Genomic DNA, 27,280 nt, shown 5'->3' with positions numbered 1-27,280 from the left:
TTGACATTTCTATTAAGTTTCCCTTTAGAAACACTTCAATCATGTGTATGCCAATATACTGAATTCAGGAGACATGTCAAACTGGTATCTGTAAACCTCCCCCTTCCTTTTCCCCTATACATACACACACAGAGGGTTAAATGGATTCTCTTCCTAATATCGTATTTCTTTAGTGGTCCTACAACTTCCCTAATACACAACTCAAAATCTTTATTATCTCTGAATTCTCTTCTCTCATGCCTTCTACATTCCAATCTGTTGAAATATAAAGAACTGATGGAGCGGGGCTCGGTAGTGCTTGTCTGCAGTCCCAGCTATTCAGGAGACTGAGGCAGGAGTATCTCTTGAGTCCAGGAGTTTGAGGCCAGTGTGGGCAACATAGCAGTACCCTGTCTCAAAAACAACACAAAACAAAGAACTTGACAATTATTCCTTTGCAATATCTTTTCCATCTCTTCCTTTTTTTCTTCCTAGTCACCCTGCTGATATCTAAATTCAGGCCTATAGTATTAATAATTCAGACTTGAACTCTTATGGCCTCTAAATTAGTCTACCAGTAACCAATGTCTCTTTTCTTAAATATAGACACCACTGTCTTTCTAAAATGCTGTTTTCATCATTTTCCCACTAAATGGTAAGCCACATCATTGCAGGGATTCATTTATCTTTGAACACTAATTACTTAGCACAGTACAATCTGTTATACGGTACACATTTAATTAAACAATGCTTGTTGAATGAATTAATGGATACATAAATCTCATCACTTTCCTTCTCAAAACTTTCATCAATGTTCCACTATGCACAACAGAAGGTGCAAACTCAAATACCTTACAGGGGCTAGACAGGAAATGTAAATGAATAATGGTATCTGTAGAACATGAAGTGTGGGGACTGCAGCAAACTGCAGAGTAAATGTTCCCACCAATTGCTGCCACAATGGAATGTAGGCCCCATATTGCTAGGTCTTCTTATTTTTCAAGATAAGCTGAAAGCATAGATTTCTTTGTAAAATCTGCTGTTTTTTAAAGAGTGACAATAAATTCCACTTAAAACCCAAAAAACCACCATGCAGGCCAAACAAAACACATCTATGAGCCAAATCTAGCCTTCCAGTCACAAGTTGGTGACTCTAGTCTGCAGGATAAAAGACAAATACCTTGCCTAACATTCTAAGTCCTTTACTATGAGTTCCCGGCATACATTTCCAGAGGTTTATTTGCCTGGCACTTCCATACAATGATCCTCTGCTCTGGTCTAGTGATTCTCACACTTTAGCATGCACCAGAACCACCTGGAGGGCCTTGTTAAAACATAGATTGCTGGGCCTCATTGCCAGCAATTCTGATTCAGTAAGTCTCAGGTGGGGCCTGTGAAATTGCATTTATAATAAATAAGTTACCACGGATGTTGATGCAGCTGGTCTACCGACCACACTTTAGGAATCACTGCTCTAGTTAAACTACTTTTTTTGTCTTTTTATAGACTACAGGTCTCCTCGCTCTGTCACCTGGGCTAGAGTACAGTGATGCAATTGTAGCTCACTATAACCTTGAACTTCTGGGCCCAAGCCTCCCCTCCCAAAGTGCTGGGATTACAGGTGTGGACCTCGCCCAGCCTAATTAAACTACTTATCTCAAGCACACTCTGAATTTTGCTCACATTGTTCTACCTTCCCTCTCCATTCAGTCCACCTTCTGCAAACTTTGGCTTATTATGGCAGTCTTAAATGCCTCCAAATTCCTCTAGCACTTAGGGTCTACGTCATCTCCCGTTTATCAATCACTGCTTGGTATATTAACTGTTTGTGTATAGGTGCCAATGAGGTTGTATATTCCCAGAGATCAATGTGTGGGTCAGAGCCTTCTATACCTAACTGTAAGCAACCTGAGGGCAGTGGCCCTCTTCTGTCACCCACTGTGCCCCTCACGCTATCAGAGAGCCCAGTGTACAGTCAGTACTCACTAAACATTTCTTAAACGAATGAACCGTTGACAGATCCATGATATGAAAGTACAGAAAAGTGGGCCTGAAATTTGGGTATATAATTTTTGTTACAGAACTTTTTTTTTTTTCTTTTTTTTGAGACAAGGTCTTGCTGTTGCCCTGGGTAGAGTGCAGTGGCATCATCATAGTTCACTGCACTCTCAAACTCCTGGGCTCAAGCAATCCTCCTGCTTCAGCTTCCTGAGTAACTGGGACTACAGGCATGTGCCACCACACCTGGCTAATTTTTTCTCTTTTTGGTAAACACAGGGGTCTTGCTCTTGCTCAGGCTGGTCTCAAACTCCTGACCTCAAGCAATCCTCCCGCCTCAGCCTCCCAGAGTGCTAGAATTACATGCATGAGCCACCGAGCCCAGTCCGAGAATTTTTAATCCCAAGCTAATGGCTTTGTCAGCATGGACAACTAATAAAAATGGGATATTTTGCAAATAAACTGCCCATAATTAATGATTATTAACTATTGTGTGTATATATAGTATATTATTAACATCTTGTATATAAATAAAACTGTGAATGTTAAAAATTTATCTAAAATCGATAAGATTAAATCCTTGACCTTCATGACTTCTTATAATGCCCCTGCAGGGATGTGAACTAGTCTTAATATCACATACAATGTCTATTTAATGGAATTCTGTATTTGCAGCACATGCAATAAAAAGTAGGATGAAGTAACTAACTTCCATGACATTCAGAGACATTGATCAGTCCCCTTCAGATAGTTTGGAAAATAATATATTTATACAGGATTCAAAAGGCTGTGTAAAAACAAAATCTAAACTTGTTCACCTAGTCTCTTCCACCTATACAGTAGCATCTGCTATTGCTTGATTTCAAGGATGATTTATCAGGAGAAACTTGTTCTCCAAGATAAACCAAAATAAAGCCATAAATGACTTTACACAGTAAACCTAGTTTTGGAATTACTAGAAGAAAAAATTAGAAATACTATCTATTTTGAAACATAATAGTCCTAAATTCTATATATGGCCTGTTGAACAACTCCACACTTGATGCAACTACAATCAATGGGAAAGAGAAAAATTAGTATTGTTTGGCAAAAGATAGAGAATCAAATTCAGAAAACAAACCAACAAAAAACCCATAAAAACCACCACTCAGGAGCACGTGAAGTACATTTACAACTTTAAGCTAGCAGAGATGTTATCTTACATCTGAATACTTGCTCTACCTACCAGGATCATCATGATCTTGTCTGTATGACGATTCAGCCAAGACACTCCATATTTCTTTGTTGACCATGCACAAACTAGGAAAACTAGGGAGGAAAAGAATTACAAAACCAAGTAAACAAAACACTAAGTGGCTTATTCCAACTTTAAAAACAATGAAACAAAACAAATTTATGCAGCAAAATAATCCCTGAAACTTCATAGTAAAGCTATCTATCAGCAATGGTGGAAGGAAATGCTAACAGATGAATTGCTAAATAGCAACTTCCTACCATATTATCTGTACCAACAGATAACTGAATAACATCATCCAGTTCTTTGGTAGAGAACCTGGCGATTCAAAAGACTATAGATTCTAGAACCATCTCTACCAGAGTGTGAAATCTTAGCATTTCTCTTAGCCATATTCATGTCAACAGTTTTATCTACAAAATCAAACTTAGCCAATAAAAAATGTATGACACAATAAACTGTAACTAAGATACTATATTAGTAATCTTGTTACAGCCAATTTTTTTTATGTTTATAAATGAATCTGTAGGCCTGTGTTCAAATAAGGAAAATCTTGGACTTTCATATTATAAAGTAACCAATTCTTAGAATGAATTTCAAAGGTACAGCCTGTGACAGAAGACGCCCTACTCTTTCTTTTCTATAAGTTACCAACAGGGTACATTTTTAGAATCTTAAACATGCAAAATTAATTGCAACTTTATAGATTCCGTATCAGAGATAACCCCTTCAATGTATGGTGATTCCACCTATGGACCCAAAGGAGTATGACACACAAATAGAGGGGAAAATGTACTAGAAATACAGTAACAATAAGCCACAATCATGCTAGGAGATGGTATGTCCAAAAAAGTTTTCAGGGCTCATTACCAAATCAGCATGTTTCCTCTAATCACGGAATTCAGAAATACAGATCACGTAAGCGGAAAAAAAAGGGACGGGGGAAAATTAGAGGTCAAAGACTTTGGGAAGGGGTGTAGAGATTAAGTTCTCCCTAGAGACATGGAGAAGGAGGATCCACAATGATATTTTAAAGAAATTTTAAGTTTAATTTGAAGGCAGAGCAGAGCTTCAACCACAAGTCTCTCAACTTTTGGCTTGGTACTCAGAATACAGTATCTTCCTTAATGACTCACCGGCTGACTCTCATTGACTGAAGGCATAATCAGAGCTCCTCCTCTAACAAATGAGCATACTTTTGAGTACACTCCTTTTCAGAGGTGTTATTCAGAATTAAAAAAAAAACAAAAACCAAGAGCTTTCAACTTTATGCAACTTGCTAAAAAACGGGACTGTGGATGTGTGAGCTATTAGCGAATGGGAATCCGGGGGCTGGTTTTGGGCGGGAAGCGTGGGCCACACAGGACAGAGGGGGGCCGAGAACCTTGCTCCCGACTCCGAGGGCAGCGCCAAGCTCCTGGGGGTCCGTGCGCGCTGCCCTTCGGAGGCTGGAAGCCTCGCCCTCAACCACCGCCCTCGAGAAAGTCCTCAGCTGCCTATCAAAAAACGTTTGGCCCGGGACGTCCATTGGCTGCGCCACCCCTTACAGAATCAGCAAGAGTTAGAAGCCAGGAAAGGGAGAAGAAAAGCAAAAAAGCCGGGCAGTGCCCGGAGCGGCGGAGGCGGGGAAGGGGCGGGGGTGAGGCAGCTACGGCCACGTTGGCTGCGGCGTGGAGGGAAGGGAGGACGGGACCCGCGAGCGAGACGGAAAGCGCTGCAAAACCGCTGCGGTTGGACGACCGGGACGGGCGGACCCGCGGGGAACTAAGCTTCCTGAGGTGAGGGCGCCTCGCCCGCCGCACCGGCGGGCCTGCAGGACGCCGCGCCGCCGCCCAGTGCTGGCCGGCTCCCGCCTCCCCGCCCGCCCAGCCGGGGCCCGTGGTAGGCTCAGGCTCCGCCGCCACTCGCACACTCACCGCGCGCGCGCCGCCCCGGCGCGGCCGCCCGCCGCCCTCGGCGCGACCTCCGCCCCGCCCCCTGCGCCCCAGGCTAGCGCGGCGGCTCCTGGGCCACGTCACCGGCGCGTGCGCTGTCCGCGCGCCCGCAACCGCCCGGGCGGGACGTTGCCCGCTTGGCTTGCAGGTTTCCTTAGAGACCGAAGCGGCCCCGGCGGCGGCGGTGGTGGCGGCGGCTGGGCAGCCACCACAGCCGTGAGGCTGGAGAAGCCAAGATGTCGTCGAAGGGAAAAGACAAAACGAAACGCAAGAGCAAAAGCAAAAACAAGTAAGAAGAAGCCGCCCCGGGGCTCCCTCTCCCTGGACCTGCCCTCCAGGGATTTCGAGTCTGCGGGCTGCCTATGGGGAGCCCGCCCTGCTGGTCAGCTCGACCCCCTCTCGCTCTCCCTGCTTGTGAGGATGATAGCTCCCATTGCTCATTCTTGCTTGCCCCAAGCCTGACAGACCTCTACTATGTGATTGAGATGGTCCTGAACCTCTAGAGGATGTCTTGGTGATTAAGTAGTTCCTTGTGCATTTCTAGAGATCCCTTTTGGTTCAAAGGGGAAAACCTAAAGGATCTGACTAAATTGGGTAATTGTTGAGGTTTCCCCAAACCAATTGAACCAATGAGGTGGATAATGCTCTAGCACTAATCTCTTGCAGACCTGGAGTTGCTGCTAGATTGCCACTAGACCCATTGAGTGATCCTGGTGGTTTCTGGCCATATTGGAATCATACATGGTGTCCAGCAACACCGCACATGGTACCACAAGGGTGTCCCCAAACTTGTGATGTTTATAAAGTAACTTAAGAGAGTAATTCATGGTAAATATAGAAAGTTTGGGAAACATGGGAAGTACCAAAGGAGAAAACAAATCACCTGTAATCCCATCATTCAAAGATAACCACTACTATCATTTTGGGATATTCTTTTTTTTTCCTTTATAAAATAATAGCCCAATGTACATACTTAAATGTAGCTCTTTTTCTTCCCATGTATTAATATTTACTAAAAGGGTGAACGAATGACCCAGAGGACACATTTCACACACAGGCTACGTGGGAGCAACATAGTTTATTCACCCGGGTGTGGGCTGAGTCCGAAAAGAGAGTCAGCACAGAAGGGGGATTAGTGAGGGATTTTATAAACGGGGATAGCCGACCCTCTCCCACCAGCCCTGTTCAGTTCTTTCTGGGCCAAACTGGCAGGTGAAGAATTGCTTCCTGCTATGTGCAGCAGAGAATGGTGGGCAGAACAACTGTTTGTAGCAAATTCTTCTTCAAACAACCAACTCCTCTGACCCCTTTGCCCCGTTTGCCCCAGTCGCATCCATCCTTCTGCTCTGGTGTCATCCTTATCAGGAGAGCTAGGGAGGGATAGCCCTGGTCTCCATCAGGGAGGGAGGAGGAAGGAACGCTGGCTGCAGCCATCTGCCAGATCTGCAAAGTCCAGGGACTCCCCAGACTCCTGCGACTATTGTTTTACAAGCCTAAGTTTTGCATTAACCACATTCTGTCCTATACATACTTTTCAGGTTCCCACCTGGAACAAACCTAACATTTACAATGTGATTTTTTTTTTTTAACATAACTGCGTAGTTAGCCTAGCATTTTCTAAAGTGCTATACATTCCTGGAACTCATTAGCATATGTTTTCTATTTTTGCTCATAAGCATTGTCAGGACACGTGTGAACAGTGAGAACACTGAGGGTAACAGATCTTATTCCTTGGATTTTCTGTGACCCATTGTTTGAGAAACCCGGCTTTGTTTCTACAGTCAGTATTAGTGGTCCTCTCTTATTAGAAGTGTCTAATTTCTTGCATCAAATACCCTGAGCTACTTAGACCTGATACCTTCAGGGAGCAACTGGATGATTGTAGCAAGGCAGTCCATCGCTAGTGCCTAAAGTGTGCTGGAAAGGGAGATCAACAGCTATCACAGGCTAGGGAGTTGGGTATGGAGCTGGCCTTAATTTGAAGAGAGCAAAAGGTGAAAGTGGGAGTGGAAAGGGACTGAGAACCAGGAGTTGAAGGGTAGACATGGAAGATGACAGTATGGAAAGGTCAACACATATATGTGTGTGAGAATATCTAGAATTCAAATACAGGTGAAGTCTTCATATATGTTATCTATATTTAAATATTACTGCCTCCCACATACAAGGGATAGTGTTTTATTAATGCTCATATGGTAAATTTTTATTTTGAAAAATCTCTTATTGCTTTAATTTTTGAATCCATCCTTTTAAAAAAATTTTCTTGTCCACCTCTATATAAATGATTATGGTTTGTTTCTTAGGCATCCAGTGCACTGTGACACAAGCTGATAAAGTATTTAACATACTTGTCCTAGTGACTATTGATTTGATCATTTGTCCAAGGCCTGGCTTAAACAAAGACAAAAACACCCCACAACAAAACTGGAGGGTGGAGTGGGCAGGAGATGACAGGTGCACTATGACTGTATATCCTCAGTCCCTTTGTCCCTTTGTCCCTCAGTATCCTCAGTCCCTTTGTCCCTGTATCCTCAGTCCGTTTGTCCCTGCAGAAGGGGAACAAAGGTAATGGGGTTTGCAGTAGAGAGAAACAAGGTACAGCACTCAGTGAGTAGGAATAGAAAAGAGAGTTTAAATATGTGAGTATCAAAGAAGTAAATGAAAAGATGTGAAGGCTTTATGAAATTGAATTTGACTTAGCATGACTTTCCTCTTTGTTTTTCAAGTCCTTTAGAGTTATGCTCCAATGCTCCCCTCTTCCAAGAAGAGACACCTACTTAACTCTCTTATGTGAATACAAGTAAATATGCATTTCTTACTAATTCATTCATCCAACAATATTTTTTTTGTTTTTGCCAGACAATGCCAATCAAAACAAGTTTAAAAAAAGAGAGATGTAATACTAATAGGGTTATACTGTCAATGTCCCCTTCTCATGCAGGAATGTATTAATAATAAAACCAGATGAATCTGTAGTGCAAAGAGCCAAGGCCAATGCCTCCCTTTGGGAAGCCAGATTGGAAGTCACAGAACTGTCCAGGATTGAGTATCGTGATACTTCCCGGAGACTGGCAAAAAGTAATGAGGAGTTGAAGAAACAGCAGTATAAAATGGAGAAAGATACAATGTCTGTATTAAGCTACCTGAAGAAGCAGGATCAGGAGAAAGATAATATGGTGGGTAGGTAGAAAAGCCTCCTGAGCCTCACGAACTGCCTCTGTGGTTATACTGGCATGGTTATATAGTTCAAGGATTTTAATTCCTTGAAGTGTCATTGCATAGTTAAGACATTTCAGTTCACTTAACTCTCCTTGAAGCAAGATGCTTTTTTTTTTTTTTTTTGAGACAGGGTCTCACTCAGTCGCCCAGGCTAGAGTGCAGTAGTGTGATCATGGCTCACTGCAGCCTCCCATTCCTGGGCTCAAGCTGTCCCCTTGCCTTACTCCCAAAGTGCTAGGATTACAGATGTGAGCCACTGCACTCGGTCCAAGATGCTATTTTGTAATGGCTTTATTGTTATTGGCCCTTTCTTATTTTCAGTCCTTGTTCCTTGTTTTCTTGTCCTAAATAAATAGAGATTGATGATTATAGGGGAACATTATGATCCGCTTTATCTTAAGGACAAGAGCATGTTATGTGACCTATATATTTTTATATATTTCTTATCTCATTTAAACCTTTTAATAACCCAGTGTAGCTACGATACTGTTATAACCATTTTACAGATGAAGAAATTGACTCTCAGAAAGGACTAGTAACTTACCCAAAGTCACACAGCTAGTGAATGTTAAAAGTGGAATTCAAGTGTAACTAAATTCTTCCCTTTCCTATTTGCTTCTGTAAGCCCCACACAGACCCAAGGAAATTTCTACCATGCTGAGGATGGTGTGCTTCCTTCCTATTGCACATTTTTGTACTTTTGCTTCCATCAGCAACACATACTGCGTCTTGTTTTAAAATGTACATAAATGCTATCATATTGTACATATCTTTTGTAACTTTTTTCACTCAACATTTTGTGATTTTTCAGAAAAATCACACAATGATTCACTTCATTCATGTACTTAAAATTTATAACAAGCATGGTCTGTTTTTGTTCATTCTTAACTGCTTTATAATATTGCATTAAGTAAATAAACCAAAATTTATTTATCCTTACCTGCCCCTCCCACCCCTTACCCTCACCCCCACGCACCCCCGTTGGTCAGTTGGACTCCATTCTTTCATTGTTACAAACAGACCTTCAGTGAACATTCCTGTGTATGTCTGTGCTCATGTGTGAGAGCTTCTCTAGAGTAGACACCTATTAGTGAAATTACTATTACATTATGGGGTATACACACAGCTCCAACTTCATAAGGGTTTAAATTGAGCTCCAAAGTGGTTATATCAATTGATTTTGTCATAAGCATCGTATTAGAGTGAGTTCGTTTACCTACATTTTCGTCAGCACTTGACATTATTATATTACTTAATAGTTTTTGCCAGTTTTATGAATGTGAATTATCTTATTGTTGTTTTAATTATATATTTTCCTGACTACTAGTTGCTTGAACATCTTTTATAGGTTTCTTCATCCATTTTTTATTATTCATGTGTTTGCTTCAGTACACATGAACTAATACTGGAGTGATGCAGAGGATGGCCCCTACATAAGGATGACATGCAAATTCATGAGTCATTGCATATTTTTTCCAAAGGCCACTTTCTCAGCGAGACCTTCCACATCATCCTGTTGAAATATTAAAACCAATGTCACTTCAGCACTATATAACCTCCACCCCTGTTTTATTTATACATGTTACTTACATATTTGTTTATTGTTCCTTTCTCTAATTAGAATGAAATGTCACAGAAGTAAAGAATTTGGGGTCTTTTTTTGGTTCAATGCTGTATCCCTGGCACTTAGCACAGGGTCTGGCATGTAGTAGGCATACATTAAAACTTTTTTGAGGCCAGGTGCAGTGGCTCATGCCTGTAATCCTAGCACTCTGGGAGGCCGAGGTGGGAGGATTGCTCAAGGTCAGGAGTTTGAGACCAGCCTGAGCAAGAGCGAGTCCCCGTCTCTACTAAAATAGAAAGAAATGATCTGGACAGCTAAAAATATATATGGAAAAAAGTTAGCCGGGCATGGTGGCACATGCCTGTAGTCCCAGCTACTCGGGAGGCTGAGGCAGAAGGATGGCTTGAGCCCAGGAGTTTGAGGTTGCTGTGAGCTAAGCTGATGCCACGGTACTCTAGCCCGGGCAACAGAGCAAGATTCTGTCTCAAAAAAAAAAAACAAAAAAACAAACTTTTTTGCATGCATGAATGAATGGCTTCTGTACTGATGCTTTGGAAAAGATAATAGTAATCAAAACTAAGTTCAAGATTATATTGAAATTAGAGAAATCAAACAACTGAACATTTGTGTGGATTTTATATATTAAAGTATAATTTTTTTGTGCATTAACATTGATTTACTTTCTCAGGCAGTTTCCATTTTCAAAATTACTCTTTGAATACGAAGTAGTATCAAAATTGCCCTTTTTTTTTTTTTTTTTTTTTTTTTGAGACAGAGTCTCACTTTGTTGCCCGGGCTAGAGTGAGTGCCGTGGCATCAGCCTAGCTCACAGCAACCTCAGACTCCCGGGCTTAAGCGATCCTACTGCCTCAGCCTCCCGAGTAGCTGGGACTACAGGCATGAGCCACCATGCCCGGCTAATTTTTTTTTTTTTTTTGTATATATATTTTTAGTTGGCCAGATAATTTCTTTCTATTTTTGGTAGAGACGGGGTCTCACTCTTGCTCAGGCTGGTCTCGAACTCCTGACCTCGAGCGATCCACCCGCCTCGGCCTCCCAGAGCTAGGATTACAGGCGTGAGCCACCGCGCCCGGCCAAAATTGCCCTTTATAAAGTTGCCCTTTATAAAGTTTTGTTCAAAAGGGCTATAAGGAATAACGGTGATATAAAATCCCTTTTGTTCTCCTGGAGAGAGTTAGAACCCATTCTATTAAGTGAAGTATCCCAAGAATGGGAAAATAAGCACCACATGTACTCACCAGTAAATTGGTTTCCCTGATCATCACCTAAATGCACATTTGGGAATAACACCAATTGGGTGTTATTGGACTGAGGTGGGGGGTGGGGGGAGGGGATGGATGTATACCTACATGATGAGTGCGTTGCGCACTGTCTGGGGAATGGTTATGCTTGAATGTTCTGACTCGGGGGGATGGGGGGTGGGGGAGGGGATGGGGGTATAACTACATGATGAGTGCGATGCGCACTGTCTGGGAAGTGGACACGCTTGAAGCTCTGACTCGGGGGGATGGGCGGGACATGGGCAATATATATAACCTGATCTTTTGTACCCCCATAATAAGCTGAAATTAAAAAAAAAAGTAAGCTTTTGGGCTAACCATACAAATTATTTTCGAAATTCGTTACATAGAAACTTTGTGACCTATATTAGCTAATTAATTAGTATTGGTCTACATTTATCAGTATCACTTGTATTTCCTGATTCTCTTCTGCCTATATATATATATGTATATATATATATCTCCAAGGCCAGCACCTGGCTGTAGCAAATGGGTAATTTCCTTACAGTCAAGGATTGCCATTAAGCCCAAAGGAACAACCCTGGGAGGAAGAAGCAAAGTAGATTACGTATATACTTGTTAACTAGACTCCCCATGGTTTTGTTACTCATTCTTCTTTATCCTAGAAATATATTCTCTTAAACTTTATTTAAGCTGTTTATATTCTTATTTCATGTTAATTACAGAAATATTAGAAATGTTTTGAAAACTTTTGAACAAAATTAGGAGATTTTTTTAAGATTGGATTTTTGTATTTAAGGATTCATTGAATCAATCACAAAATGTCATTAAATGTCATACCTGTTCTATTTGACTTAGGACTGTCCCAGTTTATTTTTTAGAATTTCTAGGTTTTCCTTAAGCTGGTCTAAGATATTATTTACAACAGTATCTCAACTTCTGTATCCTCGATTCTATAACAATGTGAATGAGTCTTTCACTTAAAAGGCTACTCTGGTTCCTTATTAAAATGAAGTAGCATTCCTTGGAGAAATGTTTGATTCTAGGACTAGGGCAGAGAATGTAAAAGATAAGCCTGGAATATCTTATTGTTCCAGGAAATAAAAAATGTTAAAGGACATGGGGATTAGTTTGAAGGGGCTCCCATTGGCCAAATCTGGGACAATCAAAATAAATAATGACAGTAATGGATTGTAACCAATTGAACAATATGAGAATCCATGAGTTTATACTACTAATAAATACATACATTAATAAATAAGCACAGTGTATTCCTGTCATCCCAGCTACTTGGGAAGCTGAGGCAGGAGGATTGCTTGAACCCAGGAGTTTTGAGGTTACAGTGAGCTATGATCAGGCCACTGCACCCCAGCCTGAGCAGCAGAGTGAGACTGTGTCACTAAATATATAGGGAATAAAGGAAAGCTTTTTCTTATAGTAGAATGCCAATTAGTAAATTTCCAAGGAGTGATGGAGTTTTAAAAAATCACTATTTGGCATCCTGGTAATAACTGAATCAGTCAAGCATCACCAGTGGATGCTAAAACTACTGGGCGAAAGCTTAATGAGGATAATTGCATAGTCTCAAAATATCTTCCCACAAAATAATTACAAAAGAAAAAATAGTAACATTTAGGTAGAGAAACCTGGCAGACACAATCCTAAACAATTGACCAAATTAACATCAATCACCTCATGATGTGATGTACTGTAAAAGACACATAATCACTTAGTATATGCCTGCCAAAAATGCATGACCTGAATGTACTCATGAGGAAGCATCAGACAAGCCCACCCCTGACCAAGATTCTTAAAAAATAATAATTTTAAGACAAAGAAAGACTGAGAAACTGTTCCAGATTAAAGGAAACTAAGACACATGACAACTAAACGCAATTCGTGATCAAGGGTTGTATCCTGGACCAGAAAAATAACTTGCAATAAAGGACATTATTGGGACAATTGGTGGCATAATTTATGGAGTATACATTAAATAATAGTATATCAATGTTAAATTTCTTGATTTTGATAATTGTACTGTGCTTACAAAAGGGAATGTTCTTTTTCTTAGGAAATAGATACTGAAGTGTTTAGGGGTAAAGGAGCATGATGTCTAAAACTTTCTCTTACATGGTCCAGAAAGCAATTATACATACACATGTTTATATAGATAAGACAAAGGGAAAGCAAATGTGGCAAAATTAATGTATATGAGTGAAGAAGATATGGAAACTCTTTGTATTCTTCTTAAAAGTTTTCTTTAAAAAAGTTACCTAGGCCGGGTGGGGTGACTCACGCATGTAATCCTAGCACTCTGAGAGGCCGAGGCGGGCGGATCGTTTGAGCTCTGGAGTTCGAGACCAGCCTGAGCAAGAGCAAGACCCCATCTCTACTAAAAATAGAAAGAAATTATAGGGACAGCTAAAAATATATAGAGAAAAAAATTAGCTGGGCATGGTGGCACATGCCTGTAGTCCCAGCTACTTGGGAGGCTGAGGCAGTAGGATCGCTTGAGCCCAGGAGTTTGAGGTTGCTGTGAGCTAGGCTGACGCCACAGCACTCACTCTAGCCTGGGCAACAGAGTGAGACTCTGTCTCAAAAAAAAAAAAAAAAAGAAAGAAATGGAAAGTAGAGGTGGTTGCTAAGTGCTGGGGGGAGATATGATGGGGAATCGGTGTTTAATGAGTATAGTTTCAGTTTTGTAAAATGAAAAGTTCTAGAGATCTGTTGCACAACAATATGAATATACTTAACATTGTATACTTAAAAATAAGTAAGACAGTAAATTTAATATTGCATTTTTTACTGCAATAAAATTATCCAGGTAATTCTGATGATAGCCAGGTTTTAGAAACTGGCAATAGTAGGTTAAGGATATGGGGAGAAGTAGGGCAAAGAGCAATTTCTTTACCTTCTTGACTGTTATTTTCATCTTCTATAGATTGACAAACTGAAACAGCAATTGACTGAAACAAAGGAAAAAGCCCAAGAGGAGAGGGAAAAATTGGTGAGTTATCTCTGTATTCTAATACTTCACTTAATAAGTGGTCAGGTTTCTGGTGAGCTCAGGTATTTAAGATCCAATGAGAGTAAATCAATAAGTTCTCTGAGCAGCTCAACGACCTTAAAGCCCACACATCTGATCGCACAGAAGCTCAAAAATAACATCAAAATATATTACTGTCTGAGCATGGTGGCTCACGCCTCTAATCCTAGCACTCTGGGAGGCTGAGGTGGGAGGATGGCTTGAGCTCAGGAGTTCGAGACCAGCCTGAGCAAGAGTGAGACCCTGTCTCTGCTAAAAATAGAAAAGTTAGCTGGATATCATGGCATGCACCTGTAGTCCCAGCTACTTGGGAGGCTGAGACAGGAGAATCCCTTGAGCCCAGGAGTTTGAGGTTGCTGTGAGCTGCGATGATGCCATTGCACTCTACCCAGGGCAACAGAGTGAAACTCTGTCTCAAAAAACAAAAAGGATATTGAACCTCACTCCCTCTCGCTTCATATTTAAAAAATATATGTTATTGTAGAAAACTATATGGCATTAATGGTACTTACCAATCCTAAGGTTGTTATTGTTTCTAGGGCTTTTCAGTGGACAGAGCTAGAAAATAAATGTTTTTGAAAGAAGTAAAATAGATCATGAGTCCATTCTAATACTTTCAGTTCAGATGCAGGAATACAGCGTTTTTACCTAACCTAATATGTAGCTCCTTTCTCCCTTGTCAAAAATCTTGGTTCTTAATGATAACAATTATCCAGTTGCTTAAACCTTAATATATCAACAATCTCAGAATACTTTTACTATCGCTAACAATAAATTACTGAAAACAGTTTAAGATTTAGGAGGAGCATTTTTCTTCCTTAGGATATATACCAATAAGGATCTATGGTCAAATTGCAAGGTTTAAAAACCCTTTGATGCAAAAGATAACTCCTCTGAACGAAAGAAAAAGAAAAGAACCATTTGAAATTCCTTTCTATGAGGTTATGCCACCAACTCCACAACACATTTTGCTTTTGATTTTTAAAGGTTTCTTTTTATTTTTATTTTATTTTTTAGAGACAGGGTCCCTTGCTATGTTGCTCAGGCTAGTCTTGAACTCCTGGCCCCAAGCGATCCTCTTGCCTCAGCCTCCCAAGTAACTGGGACTACAGGTGGGTACCACTGCACCCAGCTTAGAGGTTACTTTTTAAAAATCGAGTTTTGCATCTAAAATTATGTAATTATGATAATGTAAAATATATACAAGGTTCAAGTCTATAAAACAAATTATATGCTGAGAAATCTAACTTCCATTCATGTTTTTTCCATACCATCTCCTCCCTGTAGAAAACCATTTTAATTATTTTATGGTTTTATCTTCTTATTAAAAAAGTATATGTAATAAATATAAACAAATATATATGCATATATTTGTATCTCCTCTTTCTTGGATAAAAGGTAGCATACAACATACATAGACCTCCACCTGCTTTTTTTCACTTAACAGTATTTCTTGGAGATCATGCCATAGCAGTCTGTAGAGATATTCCTCATTCCTATTTATAGTTATGTGGTAGTCCATTGTGTAGATGTACCATAGTTTATTCAGATGGTCCTTGTCTTAGTTCAGGCTGCCATGACAGATTACCACAGACTGAGGTGCTTAAACAACAAACATTTATTTCTCACAGTTCTGGAGGCTAGAAGTCTGAGGTCAGGGTGCCAACATGGTTGGGTTCTTGGTGAGGGCTTACAGATGGCTGCCTTCTTTCTGTATCTTTACATTGGAAAGAGAAAGCTCTGTTGTCTTCATCTTTCTCTTCACCAATCCCATCATGGAGGCTTTACCCTCATAACCTGATCTAAACCTAATTCCCCCCAAAGGCCACACTTCCAAACCATCACATTGGGAATTAGGGCTTCAACATATGAATTGGGGGAGGGGCACAAACGTTGGGCACATAGCGATCCTTTCCACATTTTTTTTTAGAGACAGTATTTTGCTTTGTCGACTTGGCTGGAGTGCAGTGGCCCAACCACAGCTCACTGTAACCTCGAACTCCTGGTCTCAAGGGGTCCTCCTGCCTCAGCCTCCTGAGTAGCTAGGACCACAAGCTTGTGCCACCATACCTGACTAATTTTTTTTATTTTTTGTAGAGATAGGAATTCACTATGTTGCCCAGGGTGGTCTTAAACTTCTGCCCTCAAGTGATTCTCCCTCCTTGGTCTCCCAGAGTGCTGGGATTATAGGCATGAGTCACTGTACCTGGCCAGCAATCCCCTTTTCATCGATAGTTGGGTTGTTTCCAGTCTTTTGCTATTATGGTTAGTGCTCCAATAAAGAGCCTTGTGTATACACCTTTTCACTTTTTTTTTTTTGGAGATAGGGTCTTGCTTTGTAACCTGGGCTAGAGTACCATGGTGTCATCCTAGTTTACTGCAACCTCAAAGTCCTCTGCTCAAGCAATCCTCCTGCCTCAGCCTCCCAGGTAGCTGGGACTACAGGCACATACCACCATGCCTGGCTAGTTTTTCTATTTTTTGTGGAGACAGGGTTTTGTTTTTGCTCAGACTGGTCTCGAACTCCTTACCTCAAACAATCCTCCCACCTTAGCCTCCCAGAGTGCTAGGATTACAGGTGTGACCCACTGGACCACATTTTCACATGTCGACTGCTGTGTGTTTGAGATAGACTCCTAGAAATGGTATTGCAGGGTTAGAAAAAATATGTAATTTTTCTAGATATTGCCAAATTTCTCTCTATAGATATTATGTCATTTTGTAATACCACTGATCATGTATGAGACTGCCTGTTTTCTCACAGCTTCATTGAACTGAGTGTATTGTCAAACTTGAATTTTGCCAATGAGTATTTCAGTGTAGTTTTAATTTGCACTTCTCTTATTAGATTGAGCAGTTTTTCATCTTTGAAGGCCATCTACATTTTTTTGTCATCTTTTGTTCATTTTTTTATTGTTATTGGCCCTTTTACCTCCTCCTCCCTCCTTTTCTCTCTCTCCTTCCTTCACTTCCCTCTCCTCCTCCTCTTTTTCCTTCTCTTCCTCCCTTCTCTTCTTTTTCCTTCTCCCTTCTCTTCCTCCTCCTTCCTTATCTTCCTCTCCCTTCTTTCCCCTACCATCTTCTTTATTGATTAGTCATATTTACCCTTCCTTTGTCTCATAACTTACTAATTTTTAACTGAGGTCAAGGATATTATTTATCCTCCTCACAGATTAAAGATTTGTTTGGCCTTCTCATACCTCTTTTTAATAAATATACACATTTTCTTCCTTTCTATACAAGATTAGCTTATATAGAAATTTTCCAGAATTTTTTTCTTATTTAAAGCAGTTGGTATCTCTTTACAGAAATTAAAACTTTATGCAAAAATAAAGAGGAGGCATTTCTTCACAGAAGATATATAAATGGCTTAAGGCTTTAAATGGAACATGACTCTACGGAACTTCCGTTCTTTTTCCTAACTCATTTACATCTTTTTTGAATACAGGAACAAAACTATACCATGCAAATAAAGGAGCTGGAGGCACAGTTCTATCAAAAAGCCAAAGAAATTGGCATGATTCAGACAGAGCTGAAGACAATAAGACAATTTCAAAAGAGAAAAATCCAAGTGGAAAAAGAATTAGCTGATGTAAGTTCCTTTTCTTTTTTGAAAAAAAGATTAGAATTAACTATTTACAGAGCCTTTACAAACATTTACTCCTGTAAGATAGCAAAAAATTCTTTTTGACATTTTAGATATTATTTGAGAGAGAAAGGGTAAGGCATATCAGGTTAGGTGGGATTGGATGCCAAAGGTCTTGACTTTAGACTTTTCTTTTTCTAAGCATTGATTTTTTCTTTTGTGAACTCACCAAATCTCTACCAGTATACCCTTACACGTTTATCACCAGGTGACCCTTTGGATTGATGTCAGTAAGAAACAAATCACCAGTTCTTGGAAAACATGAGGGCAAAAGTAGCAAAATCCTAAAGAAAAATATGTTTAGGCTGATGAATATTAGTTTTAGAAAAATTTAGAAGACTTATAGAGGTAGGAGTCAGTGGGGTGAGGAACACTAAATACTTTTAGAAAGTTTTTCTCATCTTGCTATGCTCTTTCCTTGGCTCAGAATATAGTTTTATTGCATCAACAATAGTATAGTAAATGGCACAGGTGAGTGCCAGGCACAGGTAGCTAAAATCAGCTTTGTGACTGTAGATGTTATTTAACCTTTCCTTTTTTTTTGAAGAAATTTATTGAAAAGTTGAATGAAGACAAGAAATCCCCCTTCTCCACCCCTCACCCTCACTCCCTCAGCACACAGAAACATACCACCTTTTGTGGAGGTTCCATTGCACACACCCTGACAGGGCTCCAATGCTGCTGACACCTTCTACAAAATGAATGGCAAATGGGAGTTATTTCAGAGAGACATCAGAGCCTTAAGCCAAGAACTCTGCGGGATCTATAATCTGTTAATCATGTCTGCCACAGGTGCTGGAGATGGGCCTGGAGGCCCATATTCATGAATCATTTTGATGTTAGTGGTGTAATTTTCAAAAGTTATAAACCTAACCCTCATACAAAGTTAGAAAGAACATGTGCTGGAGGCATATTTAACTCATTAACAAGGAAACCAGCAGGATAGTAAAGATGGTTCCCCACTTATCCTTTCTATACCTTGGTTTCCTCATTTGTAAATTGGGGATAAACATGTGCCTGTAGTCCCAGTTACTTGGGAAGTTGAGGCGGGAGGATTGCTTGAGCCCAGGAGTTCAAGGTTGCAGTGAACTATGATAATGACACTACACTCCAGCCTGGGCAGCAGAGCAAGATTCTGTCTGTAAAAAAAGGAGGGGAGGGGATAATAACAGTTATTGTCTCATAGAGTTATTGTAGGATTAAATGAGTTAATATTAATATATGTAGGTTAGGCATGTGGCTCACACCTATAATCCTAGCACTTTGGGAGGCCAAGGTGGGAGGATCACTTGAGGTCAGGAGTTCGAGACCAGCCTGAGCAAGAGTGAGACCCCCATCTTCTCCTAAAAACAGAAAAAAATTAGCTGGCTGACTAAAAATAGAAAAAAATTAGCTGGGCGACTAAAAATAGAAAAAATTAGCCAGGTGTGGTGGCTTACGCCTATTGTCCCAGCTACTGGGGAGGCTGAAGCAGGGAGATCACTGGAGCCCAGGAGTTTGAGGTTGCTGTGAGCTAGGCTGACGCCACAGTACTCTAGCCTGGGCAATAGAGTGAGAGACTCTGTCTCAAAAAAAAAGAAAATTAATATGTGTAAAATGCTTAAAATAGTACATGTCCTGTGATTAGAATTATATAAACAGTGGTGTGTGGCTCTCTGTAAAAAAAAAGAAAGAAAAAAGGCCCTGATTTGTAGCATTTGCTGATTTCCACGGTGTAAATACTTTATTATAGCAAGGCTATAGTCATCGAAAAGCTTAATTGGAGCTTGAGGATCCGCTTCCAAGGTGGCATATTACCATGACTGTCAAGTTGGTGCTGGTGATTAGTGAGAGGCCTCAGCTTCTGCCTACATGGGCCCCTTCATAAGCTGCTTGAGTGTCCTCATGACTTGATGGATGATTTCACCCAGGAGAAAGCCAGACAGAAGTTATCTTTTTCATGACCTAGCCTTGGAAGTCACATAACATTACTTCTGCCATATTCTTTTAGTTAGAAGTAAGTCCTTAAGTTTGGCCCACATTCTAGGGGTGGGGAATTTGGTTCTACATTTGAACGGAAGTGTATCAAAGAACTTATGAACTTATTTTATAAACACCATATGACCACAACCCAAAGTACACACAGCTGCAGGAATAATTTTAAAATATCACAGTTCTGATAATGTTCTGATCACACGCCTCAAGAATCATCTTTAGTTATTTCTCCACTGTAACCAGAATATCGTCCAGACACTTTAGTGTGAAAACAAAGACACTATGATACCTACGTAGGAACATAATTATCTCCTTTTACTATACCACCCCACAATCCCTTTAATCTACCCAAACTGGGTATTTATTCATCCCTGAAGTCTTGCCTGTCTTACATTGTTCACAATGTTTTTTATTTTTTTATTTTTGTTTATTTATTTATTTATTTTGAGACAGAGTCTCACTCTGTTGCCCGGGCTAGAGTGAGTGCCGTGGCATCAGCCTAGCTCACAGCAACGTCAAACTCGGCTCAAGCAATCCTCCTGCCTCAGCCTCCTGGGTAGCTGGGACTACAGGCATGCACCACCATGCCCGGCTAATTTTTCTATATATATTTTTAGCTGTCCATATAATTTCTTTCTATTTTTAGTAGAGATGGGATCTCGCTCTTGCTCAGGCTGGTCTCGAACTCCTGAGCTCAAATGATCCATCCGCCTCAGCCTCCCAGAGTGCTAGGATTACAGGCATGAGCCACCATGCCTGGCCCACAATGTTTTTTAAATCTGGAATATATTCCTGATCTCTGTCCATTAAAATATTACCTGTCCTTCAAAAGCTCAGCTCAAATGCATGTCCTCCCTGAGACTTTCTGCCAGAGTCCTGCTTAAAAGTAATAATTTCTTTTCTGTACATTTCCACGGCATTTTGTATCTCTTTTATACCACTTAGCCCATTTTGTCTTGACATTATATTTATTTATTACTTGTCTTATCTCTTCTACTAGATTGTAAATTCTTTGAGGCTTGAACAGTATTGTCCTTTGTATTCACTGAAATACAAGATACACAGTAATGCTTAATAAACCTTTGTTAAATGCTGAGTGGGTCTTTTCATTGAAATATAATTGAAGGAGTGTCAGGTTTTATAGAACGAATATAAAGTTTTGTTTTCTGTGAAAATGCTTCAGATTGAAATAAACATAATTTTTCAGGAACTCTTAAAATAGCTATACTATGTGAGGTATACATTGAATAAATTAAGAACTATTAATAGTTGTGCATATTCTAGTGGGCCGTAATGTGATTTTTTTAAAAGAACAATGTTGCCACCTAGTGGAGAAATAGATTCCAGACCTTTCAAAAAGAGCTGTTGGGGAAGACTTAAAATTTGAAGGCAAAAAATACTGGCTTATGACAAAAAATAAGGTAATTCTGTGGAATTCCAAATGTGGCAGAACTGAGGCAGATATGGGCACCCATAAATTTAAATTTGGGAGGTATACATTAGGGAAGAAAATTAATTATACTGTGTATATAGAATTCACAGTACAATTTTAATTTTATGCAAATTAAAGAGATTAATTAAATTTAGATTATCAAAAAATATTCAAGGCATACATTTTAAAGAAAAAAATGACTTCTGTATACCTGAAGATTTAACAGAAGATGCATATATTGTTAGGTTGCAATTATTTTTTTAATAGTTTTAGTCCTTTTTGACAAAGTGATAATACTCATGTCTGCAAATTTAGCTCAGCTGGTAAAAGAATAAAATAAAAATACCCTATCCCTCACAATTACACTACCTCGAGGTAACCATTGTTAATACTTAGGTATATAGTTGTTCCTTTTTTCCTCTGCTGTATAGAAACATATTTTAAAATATCTATATGCTATTTTTATAAAAGTGAAGTCATTATGTACAAATTGTTAACCTGATTTTTCACTTTATATATTGTTGACATTCTTCAGTGCCATTAAATATTTTTCTTAAAATCTTTTGAATAGATGCATGTAATTCCATTGGGCAGATGTATCATAATTTATGAATTGGTTGCTTGCTATTGGACATTCGGACTTTTTTCTAATTTTTCACTATTATAAACTGCAGTGAACATCTAAGGAATAAAATCTTTTTCTATATCTTTAATTTGTTTTTAGGATAACCTCTTAGGAGTAGAATTTATAGGTAAATAAACACAAACTTTTAAAGGTTTGCGATATATACTGCCTAATTACCTTTTGAAAGATTTAAGCCACTTAAAGAAATTGTATAAAAAATTCAGGGAGGCCGGGCGCGGTGGCTCACGCCTGTAATCCTAGCTCTGGGAGGCCGAGGCGGGTGGATCGCTCGAGGTCAGGAGTTCGAGACCAGCCTGAGCAAGAGTGAGACCCCGTCTCTACTAAAAATAGAAAGAAATTATCTGGCCAACTAAAAATATATATACAAAAAAATTAGCCGGGCATGGTTGCTCATGCCTGTAGTCCCAGCTACTCGGGAGGCTGAGGCAGTAGGATCGCTTAAGCCCAGGAGTTTGAGGTTGCTGTGAGCTAGGCTGACGCCATGGCACTCACTCTAGCCCGGGCAACAAAGTGAGACTCTGTCTCAAAAAAAAAAAAAAAAAAAAAAAAAAAAAAAAAAAATTCAGGGAGAAAGAAGAGCATCTGAAAGAGATTATACAAAATGGAGATTTAATACATTTATAATAGATTATAGTTAAGGAAATTTATTAAGTATAGGGAAGAACAATATTAAACATAATAATTAATAACCTATATATTAAATGATTACTATGCTAAATACTTTACATGTATTATTTGTTATTTAATCCTTACCATACCCCTATGAGATAGGTACTGTTACAGTCGTCTTTTTATACATGGAGACCAAGTTAAGTGACTTGCTCAGAGTCCAACAGCTACTGTCAAACAGCTAGAGGGAGAGGCAGCATTTGATTCTGATCTAGCTGATGGAAAGCCTTTCTCTACAGCTTTTTTTTTTTTTTTTTTTTTTTGAGACAGAGTCTCGCTCTGCCACCTGGGCTAGAGTGCAGTGGTGTCATCATAGCTCACTGTAACCTGAAACTCCCAGGCTCAGGTGGTTCCCTTGCCTCAGCCTCCCAAGTAGCTGGGACTACAGGTGTGTACCACTAAACCTTCCTAATTTTTCTATTTTTTGTAGAGATGGGGTCTCTTGCTCAGCTGGTCTCTAACTCCTGGGCTCAAGTAGCCCTCTCACCTGGGCCTCCCAGAGTGCTAGGATTATAGGCATGAGTCACCATGCCTGGCCTCTACTGCCCTTTTTGTGGCATGAGTGTTAGACTGAATATGCCTCTTTCTTTTTTTTCCCCAGAGTATCAGATCTTTTGTTGTCCTCAAGTAAGAATATGTCTATTTCAATCTTAATCATTCTTGCCCATAAATATAGACTATAGGATCATTGCTCTAAATTAGTTCAGCTTTCTTTGACTAGAATAATTTTATGTCATTTCTATTCCATATAGTTTTAGAGAAGAGAAGTAGGATACATCCATGGCAATCATGAGGAGATGTTTTTTAGATTCATATTAGAAAGAATTTTTTTTTTTTTTTTTGAGACAGAGTCTTGCTTTGTTGCCTGAGCTAGAATGAGTGCCCTGGCGTCAGCTTAGCTCACAGCAACCTCAAACTTCTGGGCTCAAGTGATCCTCCTGCCTCAGTCTCCCGAGTAGCTGGGACTACAGGCATGCGCCACCATGCCCAGCTAATTTTTTCTATATATATTTTTAGTTGGCCAGATAATTTCTTTCTATTTTTAGTAGAGATGAGGTCTTGCTCTTGCTCAGGCTGGTCTCGAACTCCTGACCTCAAGTGATCCACCCGCCTTTGCCTCCCAGAGTGCTAGGATTACAGGCCTAAGCCACTGAGCCCGGCCCAGAAAGAGTTTTTTTTTAAAAATGAGAACTATTAAAGGGCAGCCTAGTGAATTAATGAGATTTGAGTTAGTGATAATTCTGTCTCAGGACATCTTTCTTTTTTTTTTTTTTTTTTGAGACAGAGTCTCGCTTTGTTGCCCGGGCTAGAGTGAGTGCCATGGCATCAGCCTAGCTCACAGCAACCTCAAACTCCTGGGCTTAAGCGATCCTACTGCCTCAGCCTCCTGAGTAGCTGGGACTTACAGGCATGTGCCACCATGCCTGGCAAATTTTTTTTTTCTATATATATTTTTTAGTTGGCCAGATAATTTCTTTCTATTTTTAGTAGAGACGGGTCTCACTCAGGCTGGTCTCGAACTCCTGACCTCGAGCGATCCACTCGCCTCAGCCTCCCAGAGTGCTAGGATTACAGGCGTGAGCCACCGTGCCCAGCCAGGACATCTTTCTTATAGAAGGAATTCCTATATTAGGTGGGAGAATTATGTAGTCTGATTCCTAAGTTCTCTTCCAATTCTAAAATTTTGTAATTCTGTGATTCCATATGTTTGAATAGATGGTATTTAGAAAATATGATTACGAGAACAACTTGTCTGAATGTTCTGAGATCTGTTATTCATTAAAGGCTTTTTAAAAACTCAATATAGCAGTCCCCCCTTATCCACAGGGAATATATTCCAAGACCCACAGTAGATGTCTGAAACTGCAGATAGCACTGAACCCTATTATATACTATGCTTTTTCCTATACATATATACCTAAGATAAAGTTTAATTTCTAAATTAGGCACAGTAAAAGATTAACAACAAAAACTAATACAACAATTATAACAATACACTGTAATAAAAGTTATGTGAATGTGGTCTCTCTCTCTCCCCACCCCCCCACTAAAATATCTTAATGTTTTTGGACTGTAGTTGAACGTGGGTAACTGAAACTGTAGAAACTGAGACCGCAGATAAGGGGGGACTACTGTATTGACCTTGTAAATCTATAGAAGATTGAGGGAAATATGGTACTTACAGGCAGGAACACCAACTTTTTGTTTGTGTTCAAGATTAAGAGATAATGTAGAACAGAAAATGTTTCCGTATTGAAATTTTCTGGGAATATACCCCAATCAACCCCATTTCCTATTGACCATTTTTAACTTTTTTGTTATTTTGATTTTAGCTGAACAAGAATTTAAGGAACACAGAGCGGAAACATCAGGAGACTCTTAGAAGACTGGAAGGCAGGTTTTTTGAAGAAAAGGTAGAGAATATTTGGATTAATTAAGAAATGTTTTGTTTTACTGGAACAACATAAGTGTATTCTGAGACGTATCAACCTACCATTTGGTATCTTATTAGAAAATTAAGAGATTGTTATTGAATAATAGCAGAATAAAAATCAGGGAAAATAAAACCTTCTGTTTTAGAAATCTCAATGTCTAGTCCTTTTTTTCCCCCTCCAATTCAGAGATTCTTAAAATCCTCCACAGGGATTGCCATCTTATGAGTGCTTCAGTACACATCTCCCTTGGCTTGGTATTTTCCTGGTGGGACTACATGTACTACATTATGTAGGGGAGATGGGATTGGAGAAGTCACTCTGGTGTATATATGAAAATGATCCCTTAGTCAAGCCAAGCTAAGGATGTTAATAAAAAAGGGCTCAAAAATGCTCCTTAGCATATCACAAACTTCCAAGTTTCTCTGTGTTTCTGAAGTTAATTCTCCAAATTGTGGGAAATACATCGGAACACTTCTCTTGTACAGAATCCTTTCAGAGGCCCCATGTTTTCTCTTTAATTAATTATTTTAATTGCTTCTTTAATTTTTCATTCTTGAGAAGAATTGGTGGGGATGTAGGGAGTTGAGAGTGGGGCAAATAAGTACCCATGAGATTTAGATAAGACAAATTGCTTTAGAAAGTGTTTCTAGGTTTCTAGTTTATGTATTGAATAACCTGGAAGGAGTAGGGCAGGATCAGGATCCTAGTGCTTTCCCTCTGAGGCATTTCCTGGCACTGTCAGGAATGAAAGCCCTAAAGATTAGGCTGCTCTCAGTAGCCTCTCCCCTCTATTGCACCCTAATCTTGATCCCTTTTCTACTTGGTATAGGAAATAAAGGTTAGAAGTGCTTTGTCAGTTTACAGAATACCTGAGTGACTGTGTCTTAGTCTGTTTGTGTTACTATAAAGGAATACCTGTAGCTGGGTAATTTATAAAGAAAAGAGGTTTATTTGGCTGATGGTTCTCCTAGCTGTACAAGAAGCATGGCACCAGCATCTGCATCTGGTTAGGGCCTCAAGCTACTTACACTCATGGCAGAAGGGGAAGGGGAGCTGGCATGTGCAGATCACATGGCCAGAGAGAAAGCAAAAGAGAGGGGAAACGTGCCAGGCTCTTTAACAACCAGCTTTCCAGGGAACTATTGTGGGAACTAATAGAGTGAGAGCTCGCTCGATACCTGCAGGGTGGCACCAAGCCATTCATGAGGGATCTGCCCCCATGACCCAGACACCTCCCCTTAGGCCTCAGCTCCAACACTGGGTATCAGATTTCAACATGAGACTTGGTAGGGCCAAATAAACCAAATCCAAACCATAGCACATTACTTATGTAAATAGGATTTTTATATCTGGAAGCAGGTAGCTGCTGGCCTTACCCTCATGGTTATGAGACAGTTACTGCAGCTCTAAGCTTTGTCTGTGTTCAAAGTAAAAAGAAGAGTGGCTCTAGCAGTCTTTCGCCCTTTTATCTAGAAATCATAAAAACTTTCCCAGAAGCTCCTAGCAGATTTGACCAGATCCATGTTATAAAGGATGCTAGGAAAGTGTTTTGTGTTTCCAGCCACTAGTAGAAGCTAGGAAGGAGAAGGGAGGATGGGACTGAGTGTTGGGTTGGCCAGCCACAGCAGTATCAGACTCACCATGTTAGGCATAAACTTCATGGGTATTTCTCCTATGCTGGTTTGAACCCCAGTGCTGCTGCTTCATGGCAGTGGGCTTTCCAATAGGTCTGTTCATTCATCTCATACCTCAGCATGCTCCACCAGTTCATATAAAGGATTTCCCCAGGTCATCAGTGTTTTGTTTGGTTTTGTTTTCCCATTTATTTCTTTCTGTTCCTTAAACCACAAAGTGCTGTCCTACACCATATTTTTTCTTTTCTTTTTTAGAGACAGGGTCTCACTCTGTCACCTAGGCTGAAGTACACTGGTGTGATCATAGCTCACTACAGCCTCAAACTCCTGGTCTTCAAGCAATCCTCCTGCCTTAGCCTCCTGAGTAGCTAGAACTACAGACACATGCCACCATACCTGGCTAATTTTTAAATTTTTTGTAGAGGTAGGATCTCACTGTGTTGCCCAGGCTGGTCTCAAACTCTCGGCCTCAAGCAATCCTCTCACCTTGGCCTCCCAAAGTGCTGGGATTTCAGGCATGAGCCACTGTGCCCTGCCTATACCATATTTTGTACTTGCTATTGCCTCTTCCTAGAATGATCTTCCTCTAGCTCTGGCTCATTCTCACT

General features: G+C 40.0%; 1 protein-coding gene, 1 long non-coding RNA gene and 1 pseudogene across 4 annotated transcripts in view; 2 read left to right on the top strand and 1 right to left on the bottom strand.

Moving 5' to 3' along the window:
- Window positions 1-223: 223 nt before the first annotated feature.
- On the bottom strand, window positions 224-5,168 carry LOC123646893. Its single transcript, XR_006738085.1, has 3 exons — window positions 5,128-5,168; window positions 3,203-3,285; window positions 224-389 (listed from the first exon to the last, which is right to left on the bottom strand). It is a non-coding gene; the product is annotated as an uncharacterized LOC123646893 (long non-coding RNA).
- Window positions 4,878-27,280, top strand: part of BBOF1 (basal body orientation factor 1) — a 42,084-nt gene continuing 19,681 nt past the window's right edge. Inside the window, exons 1-5 of one of the 3 annotated variants that reach the window (XM_045564011.1) lie at window positions 4,878-4,989; window positions 8,087-8,321; window positions 14,132-14,197; window positions 17,685-17,828; window positions 24,937-25,017. In XM_045564011.1, the coding sequence (XP_045419967.1) occupies window positions 8,256-8,321; window positions 14,132-14,197; window positions 17,685-17,828; window positions 24,937-25,017 (357 nt within the window). In that variant the 5' untranslated portion in view covers window positions 4,878-4,989; window positions 8,087-8,255. Of the gene's footprint in view, window positions 4,990-5,253; window positions 5,435-8,086; window positions 8,322-14,131; window positions 14,198-17,684; window positions 17,829-24,936; window positions 25,018-27,280 lie in introns of those variants that run through there. The other 2 variants (XM_045564004.1, XM_045564022.1) reach the window with 2 other exon arrangements.
- LOC123631230 lies at window positions 9,741-9,838 on the top strand (annotated as a pseudogene).

Source organism: Lemur catta, chromosome 1, assembly GCF_020740605.2.
Source record: "Lemur catta isolate mLemCat1 chromosome 1, mLemCat1.pri, whole genome shotgun sequence".
Lineage (NCBI taxonomy): Eukaryota > Metazoa > Chordata > Mammalia > Primates > Lemuridae > Lemur > Lemur catta.
This window is presented reverse-complemented; position numbering and strand designations above follow the sequence as displayed.